At 41.0% G+C, this 12,084-nt stretch overlaps 1 protein-coding gene across 1 annotated transcript in view; it reads right to left on the reverse strand.

The window, feature by feature from the left end:
- BFSP1 (beaded filament structural protein 1) overlaps window positions 1-12,084 on the reverse strand; it is a 55,968-nt gene that overhangs the window by 29,601 nt on the left and 14,283 nt on the right. Inside the window, exons 3-4 of the mRNA XM_004698156.4 lie at window positions 4,521-4,616; window positions 3,372-3,464 (exon numbers count right to left, since the gene is read on the reverse strand). Of these exons, the coding sequence (XP_004698213.4) occupies window positions 3,372-3,464; window positions 4,521-4,616 (189 nt within the window). The remainder of the gene's footprint in view (window positions 1-3,371; window positions 3,465-4,520; window positions 4,617-12,084) is intronic.

Below are 12,084 nucleotides of genomic sequence, written 5' to 3' on the forward strand. Positions count from 1 at the left end.
CTGTTTCATAAGACAAGCCCCCTTTTCTGATAGCGCCTAACTCAGAGAAAGCTCTGTTTACTTGAAAAGACCAGTGGACCAGTTGTCACCAAGTTGACTCCAACTCACAGTGAACTCAAGTGTGTCACACACACAGCAGAACTATGGTTTTCAGAGGCTGCCTTTTTGGAAGTAGATTAGCAGGTCTTTCTTCCAAAGCACCTCTAGGAAGACTTGAACCACCAACTTTTCAGTTAAGCATACTGGCCAGGGATTACCTGTACCATCCTGTTCATGTGACCCACCCCAAATCACCTGGCAAAGGCCCAGATCTTCTTGCTGAAAAGGCCCTTGGCCCCCACACCCAACTCCTTTGGTATTGCAGCAAATAATAAATCCCACTGTATTTACCTGCAGATGTGTCTCCAGTGGCCTTGCACTGGTGAACATCGACAGTGCTGCCTCACTGACCACCTGACCTGCATTCCTAGGGAACATGCTGATTGCATCCTCATTTGTGCAAAAGGGACTTAAGGTGCATGCTATGATGAATAAGACTGTCCAAGGCCATGTGCATATGAATGGGATAGTCCAGGGTGGAGAGGAGAAAATTGAACTTGATTGTTGTTTAAAAATGGATTATATATTTAGGGTTATAGGGTTAGTTTACTGTACTGTGGAAATTGATTTCTCCTACGTAGTATTATAAAATAGACGTAAGTATGTGGTAGAAATCAATGTTGGGAATTATAGGAGAGTACCAAGAGTCAATGAAAGGAAAGATGTAGAAAACAACTATTTAACTCATATTTAGAATTTTCGAGACCAATAAATTTTTTTAGATTTTAATTTTAGGACTAATTTTTAAGATTAATAAAAGAATATGATGCTTTTGTTTTTATTATTATTAAAAGAACATTTTATCAGGGGCTCTTACAGCTCTTATAACAATCTATATATCAATTGTATCAAGCATATTTGTACATATGTTTATGATGCTTTCTTAAACAGCATTTCTCAAACCCGAATGTGTACACAACACCCCCTGCCACTCCCCACTTCCCCAACGCACACAGCATCTTGCTGGAAGGAAAGTTCCAAATCAGTGGGTCTGAGTACAGGGGCTGAGGCGTCTGCATGCCTAATCAGCTTCAAGAGGATGCCATTTCAGTGATATTAAAGTAGGGTCCAACGATGTTGATTATATCCTAATGTAGAAGAATCTTGTAATAGATTTTAAGATTTAAAATATGTATACAATGATATGTATACCTTTCAATTAGAAAGGAAAATGAATGAAAATCAACTATCTCAAAAGCTATTTCAGACAAAGAAAATGAAAGTGTAGGGAAAATGTACTGAAGGTTTTTATAGCAGCCTTGGTTACGATGTGAGGGAGCAAGAGCCTGAATTGGTAAGGGGACAAAAATATCCTCGTGAGGTTAGAAAGGTGACTTTCCTGCCTCTCAGATGCTCCTTGGAAGAATTCAAAAATGTCTTCTAATTGCATTTTGGGTCTTCTCTATCTTGAGTATAAAAAATTAAGATAAAAAAAACCAAAAAGTTCAAACAACCCTCGGCCCTGGCCCACTAATTCTCAATCATATCTGAGGAGCTGAAAACCATTAAGGCAGGGCTGTTTCCCTACAAGCTCACTTACTCGACTTGAGGCCTGGCCTGAACACATGTCCCAGGTTATGCCAAAGGAAGCCTGCAGGGAGAACTGATGTCCTTGCAAAACGGAACAGAATCTAACTGGTTGACCAGTCCACTGAACAAGCCAAACACTATCTCCAAGAAAAGGGACAACATTCAATTTATGTTTTAATTTGGATCTTCTTCAGCTTATTTTCACATATATCATATGAAGCCAAAAAAAAACAAAACCTACCAACTAATTGATTCTGATGTAGAGCAACCTCATATAGAGTCTCTGAGGCTGTAGATCTTTATCGGAGTGGATGGCCCAAATATAGTATGTATCACACAATGCTAGAAATATGAGGGTCAAATTTCATCCTTCATTATACCTCACATTTAGCCTTCTTCATATGAGCATCATGATGAGACTGGAGCATGTAACTAGTTTACACATTGGGCTTAACAGTTCAAACCCATCAATCACTCCTCATCAGAAAGATGAGGCCGTCTACTCCCACCATGACTTAGTTTTGGAAACCCCAGGGAGCAGTTCTATTCTGTCCTATAAAGTCACCAAATTGGAATCAGCTCTATCCCATTGGGTTTTTGTGTGTAATTGGAATAATGTTTTGCATTCAAATCCTCATTTTTTTAAAGAGCCCTTTCAAAAAGCTTCTATCCTTTCCAAAAGATTTTTAAAATCATTTTATTTGTTTTTTGGGGGGGTTGACAATATATACAGCTGAAGTATACACCAATTCATGTTTCCACATATGCATTTCAGTGACTGATTACATTCATCAAGTTATGCAACCATTCTCTTAGCCCTCCCCTTTTCTGAACACAAACTCACTGCCTCCTGAAGTTTCTATCGAATCGCTTTTGTCGCTGTCAATTTGATCGCTTCTGGAGAGACAACTCTAAGAGGAGCCTAGTGCTCAAGGCAGGGGTTCTTTCCTAGCCAGGCTCAGCTCTTGACTTTCCAGGGTTTTCGCAACACAGACTCAGTTAGCAGAACCTAGTCTTGAAAATACGCTCATAATTGTCTGAGGCTCTCTATATTCAAAATTTCTGGTCAAATAGGGAGCGATAAAACTAATGTTTTAATGTACAAAAGATTTGAACACACTTTCCTACAAAGAAAGTATAAAGATGGCAAATAGCACATGTGAAGCACCATCGATCCCATATCAGCAATGGCATGAAAATTAAAGCACTATATGAAGTACAACGTGCCTATTAGAATAATCAGGAGATAGAGGGGGGAAAAACCTGACATACCAAATGCAGAGCAACAAAATCTCTCCCACAGAGATCTTGGGCATGCAACAATAATATATCGGCACTGATGTTTCTTATAAAGTATACAAGGAAGAGCCAGTTACCATTAAGTGAAGCAATTCACATAAAGAAGTCACATAATTCTCAAAAGGAAATGCCAAAGAAAATAGTCCAGCACAGTTTATGTCACCAGATGTCTAGGTATCGTAATATGAGTTCCAAAAATAAAAAGCACGTGTTTAAAAAAAAAACAAAAGTGTGAATACAAATTTGTATTCAGATTTGGGTACAAAGTGGGAAGAGGGACAAGGCAGCTCCCCTACCAGTCCTGCCTAACACCTTTCTCCAGGTCTCTGCCCAAGGTAAGCAGATCCCAGGAGGCACAGGAAAAACTATCTCCAGATACAATTCCCCTCCAGGCACAATATCTCCAGATAGAATTTTCCATGCACAGTGGCTCAAATTCCTACCTTAGCCATCCCACTCATGGAAGTAGACGGCGGAGGAGTCAGCTGCATGGTCTGCTGCAGGATGCTTACGTAGGTCTGGATTTCCAGGAGATTCTGTTGGGGGATGGAAAGCATTCTCCATGAAACTTGAGTTTCCTGAATTTCCCCCTCACACTAGGTAAACCCAAGGACAAATACTTCCACACGCTCTTCCGTGTGGCAGACTGCACAAATTGCCAATGACGAAGGGAACACCTGCCGCCATCTGGCCCCACTCATCACATCTTGCCTCTGCAGTAGACACCTCACATCTCATTGAACCCTCCCAGGAAGATCAGGCAGATGAACAAACTGAGACTTGGTCTGTGTTGAAGTCCCTGAGTGGCATATGGGGCTATGGATTGAGCTTCTAACCACAGGGTAGGCAGTTCTAATTGACCAAGCCCTACTTAGGAAAAAGACAAGGCTGTTTGCTCCTGTAAAGATGTAAAGTCTCGGAAACTCAAAGGGGCAGTTCTATTTTGTTTTATTGGTTCTCTGGAGTGGTGCAAATGTTGCAAATTAATGTGGTGCAAATAAATGTGCTCAGCCATTAAAGGTTAGTGGTTCAAGTTCATACAGTCATTGAAAACCGTATGCTGTATCTCTGACACACAAGGGGTCACCATGATTTGGAATAGACTATGACAACTGGTGGTATATCCCATCAGTCACTGATTGAGGGTGCAGTAATTCTGCCCCCATGTCCCCAGTGAAAGGACCCTGGCGGTTCTATGGTTAGTGATTAGGCTGCCAGCCACTCCACAATAAAAATTCATGCCTATCTGCTCCCAGAGAGAACACAGTCTCAGAGGCCCTGTACAGGCTCAATCAACTCAATGGCACTGGGTTATGTTAATTATAGCTCCCAATACCACCTCCCAACACATATGTACACATATATGTGCATAGATGTGTGTACACACAAGGAGTTTGCCGACTCCTCGATGTATATTGTGCTAATTAAATGGTATCCAGGGTTCAACTCATCATCAATTTGATTCGAGGGACAATACATTCCAAAAGGACAGTGTTCTCCCTGTGCGGTCTCATTGTTCATCCTGCATGGTCTGCACTTGGCAACCCAAACCCAAACAACATTCTGGTTTTCTTCAGAAGAATCGTGATTACCTTTTTGTACCTGTCCTTTGTTGAACGGATATCATCCTGTAGAAACTGGGCTTCAATTTGAAGGTGCAAGTTATTTAGTAAAGCTTCATCTGCTTCCTGTGATAAGAAAGAAAATCACAGACTCAACCTTGAAAGGTACTACAAAGCCAGCATCTGCATAGGGGTGAGCACACAACCCAGGTGTGAGCACACAACCTACCTGGGGTCATTTCTAGCAAGGTATTGGCTGTGTCTGTTGGATCCAACGTAATATAGTTCTCAAATAGTGGTGGGGTTGCCCCCAGTGGGTGTTTGGCCATATCTGGAAACAATTTTATGCCTTGGGAAATGGGCTACAAATGCTTATCTAGTGACTAGAGGCCAAGGCTATTGCTTAACCTTTTATCATACTCAGAATATTCCTCCTACAACAAGAAGAAAAAAATATATATATATACACACACACACACACACACACACACACACACTAGTTTTTATGACACCACGCACATACCAAAATTCACATAAAACTTATATATCTTATTCTATCTTGCAAGACTGGCTAGACCAGAGGAGGTACACAGGTACAGATAGGAACTGAAAATACAGGGAATCCAGGACGGATGAGCCCTATAGGACCAGTGGTGTGAGTGGCAAAACAGGGAGGGTAAAGGGAGAATGGGTAGGAAAGAGGGAACCGATTACATGGAACTGTGTGTGACCTCCTCCCTGGGGGACAGACAACCAAAAAGTGGATGAAGGGAGACGTCGGACAGGGCAAGATATGACAAAATACCCATTTATAAACTATCAAGGGCTCATGCGGGAGGGGGGAGTGGGGAGGGAGGGGGAAAAAGAGGACCTAATGTCGGGGGTTTAAATGGAGAGAAAATGTTTTGAGAAACGATGTACAAATGCGCTTTACACAATTGATGTGTGTATGGATTGGGATAACAGTTGTATGAGCCCCTAATAAAATGTTAAAAAAAATAAATATGAAAAAAAAAACAAACTTATATATCTTAAATTTTAAGTAACATCTGTATTTTTCTATATCTCATCATTAGTGAGGTCCATTTCTAAGACAGTTTCCTAAGCAGAAAAAATACTTCCCTTTGTACTAAAACTTTAATTTTCAGTTTTCTCCCAAGAACTGCTGACCTTAACCATGAGACTATGGATCTTTTAATGCAAATGTGCATTTTTAGGATAACTGCTTTGAAAAATAGCATTTGGTCATTTAAAGTCATACATTACTTTTAAATAGAAAGTTGAGTTTTCTTACTAAACTTTTTTAAATTCTAATAAATTGCTTATGTAACAAACTCACCAAACTGATCATTCATTCACTTTTATCTCATTCACCTTGCTTGAATAAATGAAATTGATACAAACGAATTGTTTGTTCTCTTAATAAGTCAGTACTCTAATTCCATGTTTGCTATGATATTACTAGTGGAGCACACTTGGACTCATCAACACTGTTCACTCTCCAGAATCAGCTTTACTATCCACACCTGCCAATACCTGAAGCTTTGCTAATTAGTCTACCTGGTACTAAAAATCCGTCTCGCTTTTACTAACTCACTAATGATTTGTTAAATAAGCATGATGAAATGAGTTTTTGTTGATAAAGATAGATATGTTATTTGGCTAAAATACTTGGCGCATTCCCATCCTTGGGTGAATGAAAATAAGACAGTCAAGGTAAATAGTTGGCCAAGATCTCTTCCTACCCTTGCACTAATACAGTTAAAATTCCAAGGAGACCTATGACCAGTATTCTTGAAAGGTTCTTGACAGCTTAATTGATTGATTCCTGTTAAGAACCTATGGAGTAGGAAAGTTTTTGAATGCTTGAGGTTGACTAGAAGGATATCAGGAATTTTAACTCTGGAATACTATAACATCTGCTTTGAGTGAACTTTTCAAGCAAAGTATTGCCTTGGCACCTATAAAAACAAGATCTGGGACTTCATAGAGCCTACAGAATAGGTTGCATGAACTTTTGGGACCCTACATCCGAAACACACAGAAAAAGAAAGAAAAAGTTCATTTAATAACTATCCATATGTGTAAATTTGGGTGAAATCTTTAGCATGATTGAAGGAGAATAATTAATTTTCACTTACCTCAAACTTTTAAAGCTACTTTACCTACCCACAAGAATCTCAGAGTTGTTTAAGATCAAATTGGCTCAGGAGTCAAAGCAGAACCATTAAGAAATGTATCTTAAAGCATTCTTTTTTGCATAAGATTCATGCAAATAGAAATGAAATAAGATATTCTAATATAGTAATGTCTAACAGAAGTATAATGACAACCTCAGACGTCTTTTAAATTTTCTCATTGATATAGGAGTCAAGATGGCGTCCAGGTAGAATCACCTGCCGGGCGCTCCTGCTGTTAGAGCAGAAAATTAAGAGGTAAGGAGGCCAATACTGGGAGGCTGGGTGCTAAAAATAGTTTCAGTGTACTAGGGTCTGGTTCAGACCATCCCCTGTGATTTTTACCCACACCGCGATCTGAGAACTTGCTAGAATGCTGTAAATTCACTTTGTCTGCCTGCGGCGGGCTCTGCTAATCCCTTGTCAGGTCCAGCAGTAATTTCCCCAGGCTGCCGTCTAAAAGTGCTCATAATCCCAGGTTCACAGAGAACTTCCGAGAGCTAGCCACAAGACCTCACACTGGAGTTCCCCTCACTGCTCTCCACCCTGCGTCTGCAGTCTACGACCTTGCAACTCCCTTCCCCAGTCAGGAATGGAGTGACTACATTGGCTATCCCCTTTCCACCTCTCCCCAGCTCCACGTCTGCCAGGGTGGGTAATGATAGATAATTAGACAATAATTTGCAGCAATTGAAGAACTGCTGCAATATTTACCTGTGACAGAACACAGTTTCTGATAGCACAACTGGATAGAGCCAGGAGTGACACAGGAGTGCAGCCGGGATTGCATTCAGATCCAGTAGGCCCCAAACCCACTCTACTAAGCTTGCCCCCCTCCCCTGGGAGACAACACAGCACAGCCCAATACAAGGGCACCCCACAAGCCCATTATAAAAAGGAAAAAAGAAAAAAATTTTAAACAAGTTCAATTCCAAGCTGTGGTCTTTTGTGTAACTTTGAATGTAATCCTGCAGAACTCTGTCCATTAACATAACAAGTTAGCCAGAAGCTAATCTCCAGAGCACAGCCTAGGATTTTAGCATAACAAAACGGGGAAAGCCAACAGGTGCCAATAGCCACAGCCCAAGGTAAAAACTGGTTCTACCAGTTTCAGATCCACAGAGTTTCTTTAAATGGCTGCAAATTGTGACCTGAAAATCCAGACCAGGCCTGTGCCCACTCTGCAGCCCTGCCCCAACCCGCCAGTGACATACCTACAGTCACCTGTAGGCCCAGACTCTGAGCCCCCACCTCCCACCTGCCACTGAGTCACTGCAGCACCCTGCCTACATAACAGTTCAACCCACCACCATAATAGGCCACAGGTGGTCCTCCAAAACACCCACCAACAGACTAGAAGAGATAGAGAATCATACCAGCAATCTTGAGGACAGTCAGGCAGACTTCAACAAATGGGAAAGACAGTCAAACAAGATAATCAGAGGTGGAAGAAAACCTGAAATCAATGGCCGATGCTGTGAAGAAGAACCAGATTCTAATAATTGATCTACCAGAGCAAGACACAATGAAGAAGTCAACAGCTAAATTAGCGAGGGAATTTCTGGAAGCAAACTTCCCCACCTTAATAAATGAGAATCAGATACTCATACAGGAAGCAGAGAGAATTAGACTAAATTTTCTAAAGAGAATTAGAGAATTAAAGAAGCAGAGAGAATTAGACTAAAATTTTCTCATTGGATCAGTTATCAGGCACCAAAGCACAAAAAATCATATCATTGCGTGCTCACCTCCACGTTATGATCACTGAAGACAAATGGGTACATAAGCAAATGTGGTGAAGAAAGCTGATGGTGTCCGCTATCAAAAGATATAGCATCTGGGGTCTTACAGGCTTGAAGGTAAACAAGTGGCCATCGAGCTCTGAAGCAACAAAGCCCACATGGAAGAAGCACACCAGTCTGTGTAATCACGAGGTGTAGAAGGGATGAGGTATCAGGCATCATCAGAACAAAAAAATCATATCATTGTGAATGAAGGGGAGCGCAGAGTGAGGACCCAAAACCCATCTGTAGGAAACTGGACATCCCCTTACTGAAGGGTCGTGGGGAGGAGAGAAGCCAGTCAGGGTACAGTGTAGCAACAATGAAACATACAACTTTTCTCTAGTTCCTAAATGCTTCCTCCCCACCCACTATCATGACCCCAATTCTACCTTACAAATCTGGCTAGACCAGAGGATTTACACTTGTACAGATAGGAACTGGAAACACAGGGAATCCAGGACGGATGATTCCTTCAGGACTAGTGGTGAGAGTGGCAATACCGGGAGAGTTGAGGGAGGGTGAGGTAGTGAGGGGGATTACAGGGATCTACATATAACCTCCTCCCTGGAGGACAGACAACAGAAAAGTGGGTAAAGGGAGACGTAAGATATGACAAAATAATAATTTATAAATTATCAAGGGTTTATGAGGGAGGGGCCATGAGGGAGGGAGTGGGGAAAAGGAGGAGCTGATGCTAGGGGCTCAAGTGGAGAGCAAATGTTTTGAGGATGATGAGGGTAAGGAATGCACAAATGTGCTTTACACAATTGATGTATATATGGATTGTGCTGAGTTCTATGAGCCCCCAATAAAATGATTTAATGTTTTTTCTCATCACCACGTTAAGTAAACAAAAGAGAAATTGATGTTCATTTTAATAAAATATTCTATCTCACCCAATATATAACAAATATTATTGTATCATGTAATCAATATATTTAAGTTATTGATGAGGTGTTTCCCATTCTTTACACTAGTTCTTTGACAGTGGATATGTGTTTTACGAGTACAGCACATTCATTCCAACTCTCCCCAGAATCCGAGGCGGGTGGGAAGAGGAATGAAGAGACTGATCCAGCCCTCTGGATATTTTTGAGCCTTCCCTCTGCTTCTCTTAAGACTTGGAAGGTGGGAGTGGGGCAAAGGAGTCCCAGTCTCTTAATTTTTACAAAAAATCCATCCACCATTTATCCACAGTGACTGGAGTTAAAGAACTGGAAATAGAGCTATAAGGCCACTTTGTGTTAAAGAGACCAAATACTTATGTCTTTAAATAAGGGACTTCAGAGGTCATTATCCTCACACTTTTTTTAAGCAATAGATGTCATTCTTCAAACAAATTATTCCATGGAGCCAACATATAAAGGAACAAAGCAGAGATGCTCCACAGACGACATAAGAGGGAATCACAGGCATTTCCTTTCACCCAGTGTGATAGTTAGGTTTTGTGTGCAACATGTGGGTGGAGGTTAGCCAGTCAATCAGGTCTCAGCTTGATTGGAGGGTGACTGAGATAAATGGCTCTTCAAGACAGCCCCGCCCCCCCACTCTGCTTCACCTTCCTGTTGGTGAGCCATGTATCTGAGATCTGCCAGTGACTTTTGATGATTCCATAGCCAATGGGCCCACAAGACTCTGCACCCACTCATCTGGGATCTTCTTGCATTCTCCCTCATTGCATGTAGCTGCATTAATCTGAAGAAGGATTTATGGACTGGAATCGAACTTATGGACTTGATTTGGACTGGGACGGGATGTCTTCTTGATATTTAATTACTCCTTGATATAAAGCTCTTTCTTACACATATATGTCAGTCACTGGATTTGTTTCTCTAGTCAACCCGTCCTAACACACCCAATAAGCCTCCTCCCTTAGAAGCCTTCAAGCAATTCATTGTACCCTGAGGGGTCTGCACTGGGAAAACTAGAGTTTCATTTTACTGATGGGAAGGCCCAAAGCCTCAAATGTGTTCAAGGTCCTAGTTCATAGCACTGATGGTTTAATGGTAAAATTTGTCCCACCCATGCAAATCTGGGTTTGACTTCAAGCAAATATACCTTGTGCAGGTACCACCCATCTGCCAGGGGGTCGGGGTGAGGGACTGGTATTGTGTGTTCTTATGATGATGAACAAATTTCTGTTGTTTCTACACTATCACAGACTAGGAAGACAGGCCTGATTATCTGCTTCCAAAAATCAGCCAATGAAAACCCTATGCTCACAAAGATCTTATCTTCAACCAATCATGGAGATGGTGCTGAACCAGGCAGCTTTTATTCTGCTGTGCATGGGATTGCCTTAAGGGAAGCCAACTCTCCAGCAACCAAAAAATAACAGAATATTCAGCTTTGAATGGAAGTTGTTGGGAGATCATAGCACTGAAATCTGTCTTGGCCTTCTCTCTACTAGTCAAGAGTTGGGTGCTGAATCCTGACCCTACCTTTCCAGGTACCTGCCATTATTCCCTATCTACCTTGTAGAATTATGAGAAAACAAATAGCTTGTGGCTCCCTTCAATCAAGCCTTTAAAACTCTAATTAAAACTTCTTGTGAGGAAAATAAAGGGCATTCAATACTTGTCCTTAAAATATGGAGACAATCAGATGTTTCTGCAAGCAAATTCTCCTGCTTTGAAAGCAAACATCTGATAAACTACCCCCCAAAGTCGCCAGAGATGACTGGGTGTCACTGGAATGTGTAGTTGTTGGTGTATTAAGGAAAATTCACTGGGGAATATTTTCTTTTGTTTGCACCAAAGCTGAGAAATGTGTAGCTGCTGTATTTTTATTGTGCTTTGGATGCTGTCAGCTGCATTTTCTAAAGCTCCACCAGCCTCTAGATTTTTCACATTGAGACTCTGAATCAATAGTTCTAATTTTAGAAGTATTGTCCAATATATCCTAAGCCTGATATACTGGGCAGCAGTTTCAGAACCAGTAGTTCTCAAAGTGTGGTCCCGGGACCACATCGTCTGGGAAGTGGTTAGAAAAGCAAATTCTCTGGCCGATCACACAGTATAAGGAGCCAAAATTCACAGTCCTACAATCTGGTTTTAACACAGCCTCTCAGTGATTCTCATACATTAAAGTTTGAAACCCACTAGTTGCAACCACTTTTGGGAAAAAGAGAAATCACTAGAGCCCACTTTCCCTTTAAAGCGAGCCTCAAGGACCATTTAAAATCCAATTTAAAAAAATTGGTATTCAAGTTTGCTAAAATATCTAATTAAAAAGGGTTTAATCAAACAACACTTTTACTTCAAACTGTGAGTGTCGAGTCTTTCAAAAATATCAAGTTTGCTTTCCTTCCAGCTGCTAAAGCTGTTCTGGGGATCACATGAGCTATTACAAGGATTTGCCCAGGTTTCTGCATCTGCATGTGGTGTTCAAGATTTCCGCTACATCCAAGCACCACTGGTGCTATTATATACTCTATATTTTTATTGAAATTGATTCATTTTTACTTAGGTCTTTTTTTTTAATTTGTTCTTTTTTTAAAAAAAAAATTTTATTAGGGGCTCATACAACTGTTTTCGCAATCCATACACACATCAATTGTGTAAAGCTCATTTGTACATCATTCTCAAAACATTTTCTCTCCACTTAAACCCCCGACATTAGGTCCTCGTTTTT

Source organism: Echinops telfairi, unplaced genomic scaffold, assembly GCF_000313985.2.
Source record: "Echinops telfairi isolate 266 unplaced genomic scaffold, ASM31398v2 ScPeMD7_5592;HRSCAF=6446, whole genome shotgun sequence".
Taxonomy (NCBI): domain Eukaryota; kingdom Metazoa; phylum Chordata; class Mammalia; order Afrosoricida; family Tenrecidae; genus Echinops; species Echinops telfairi.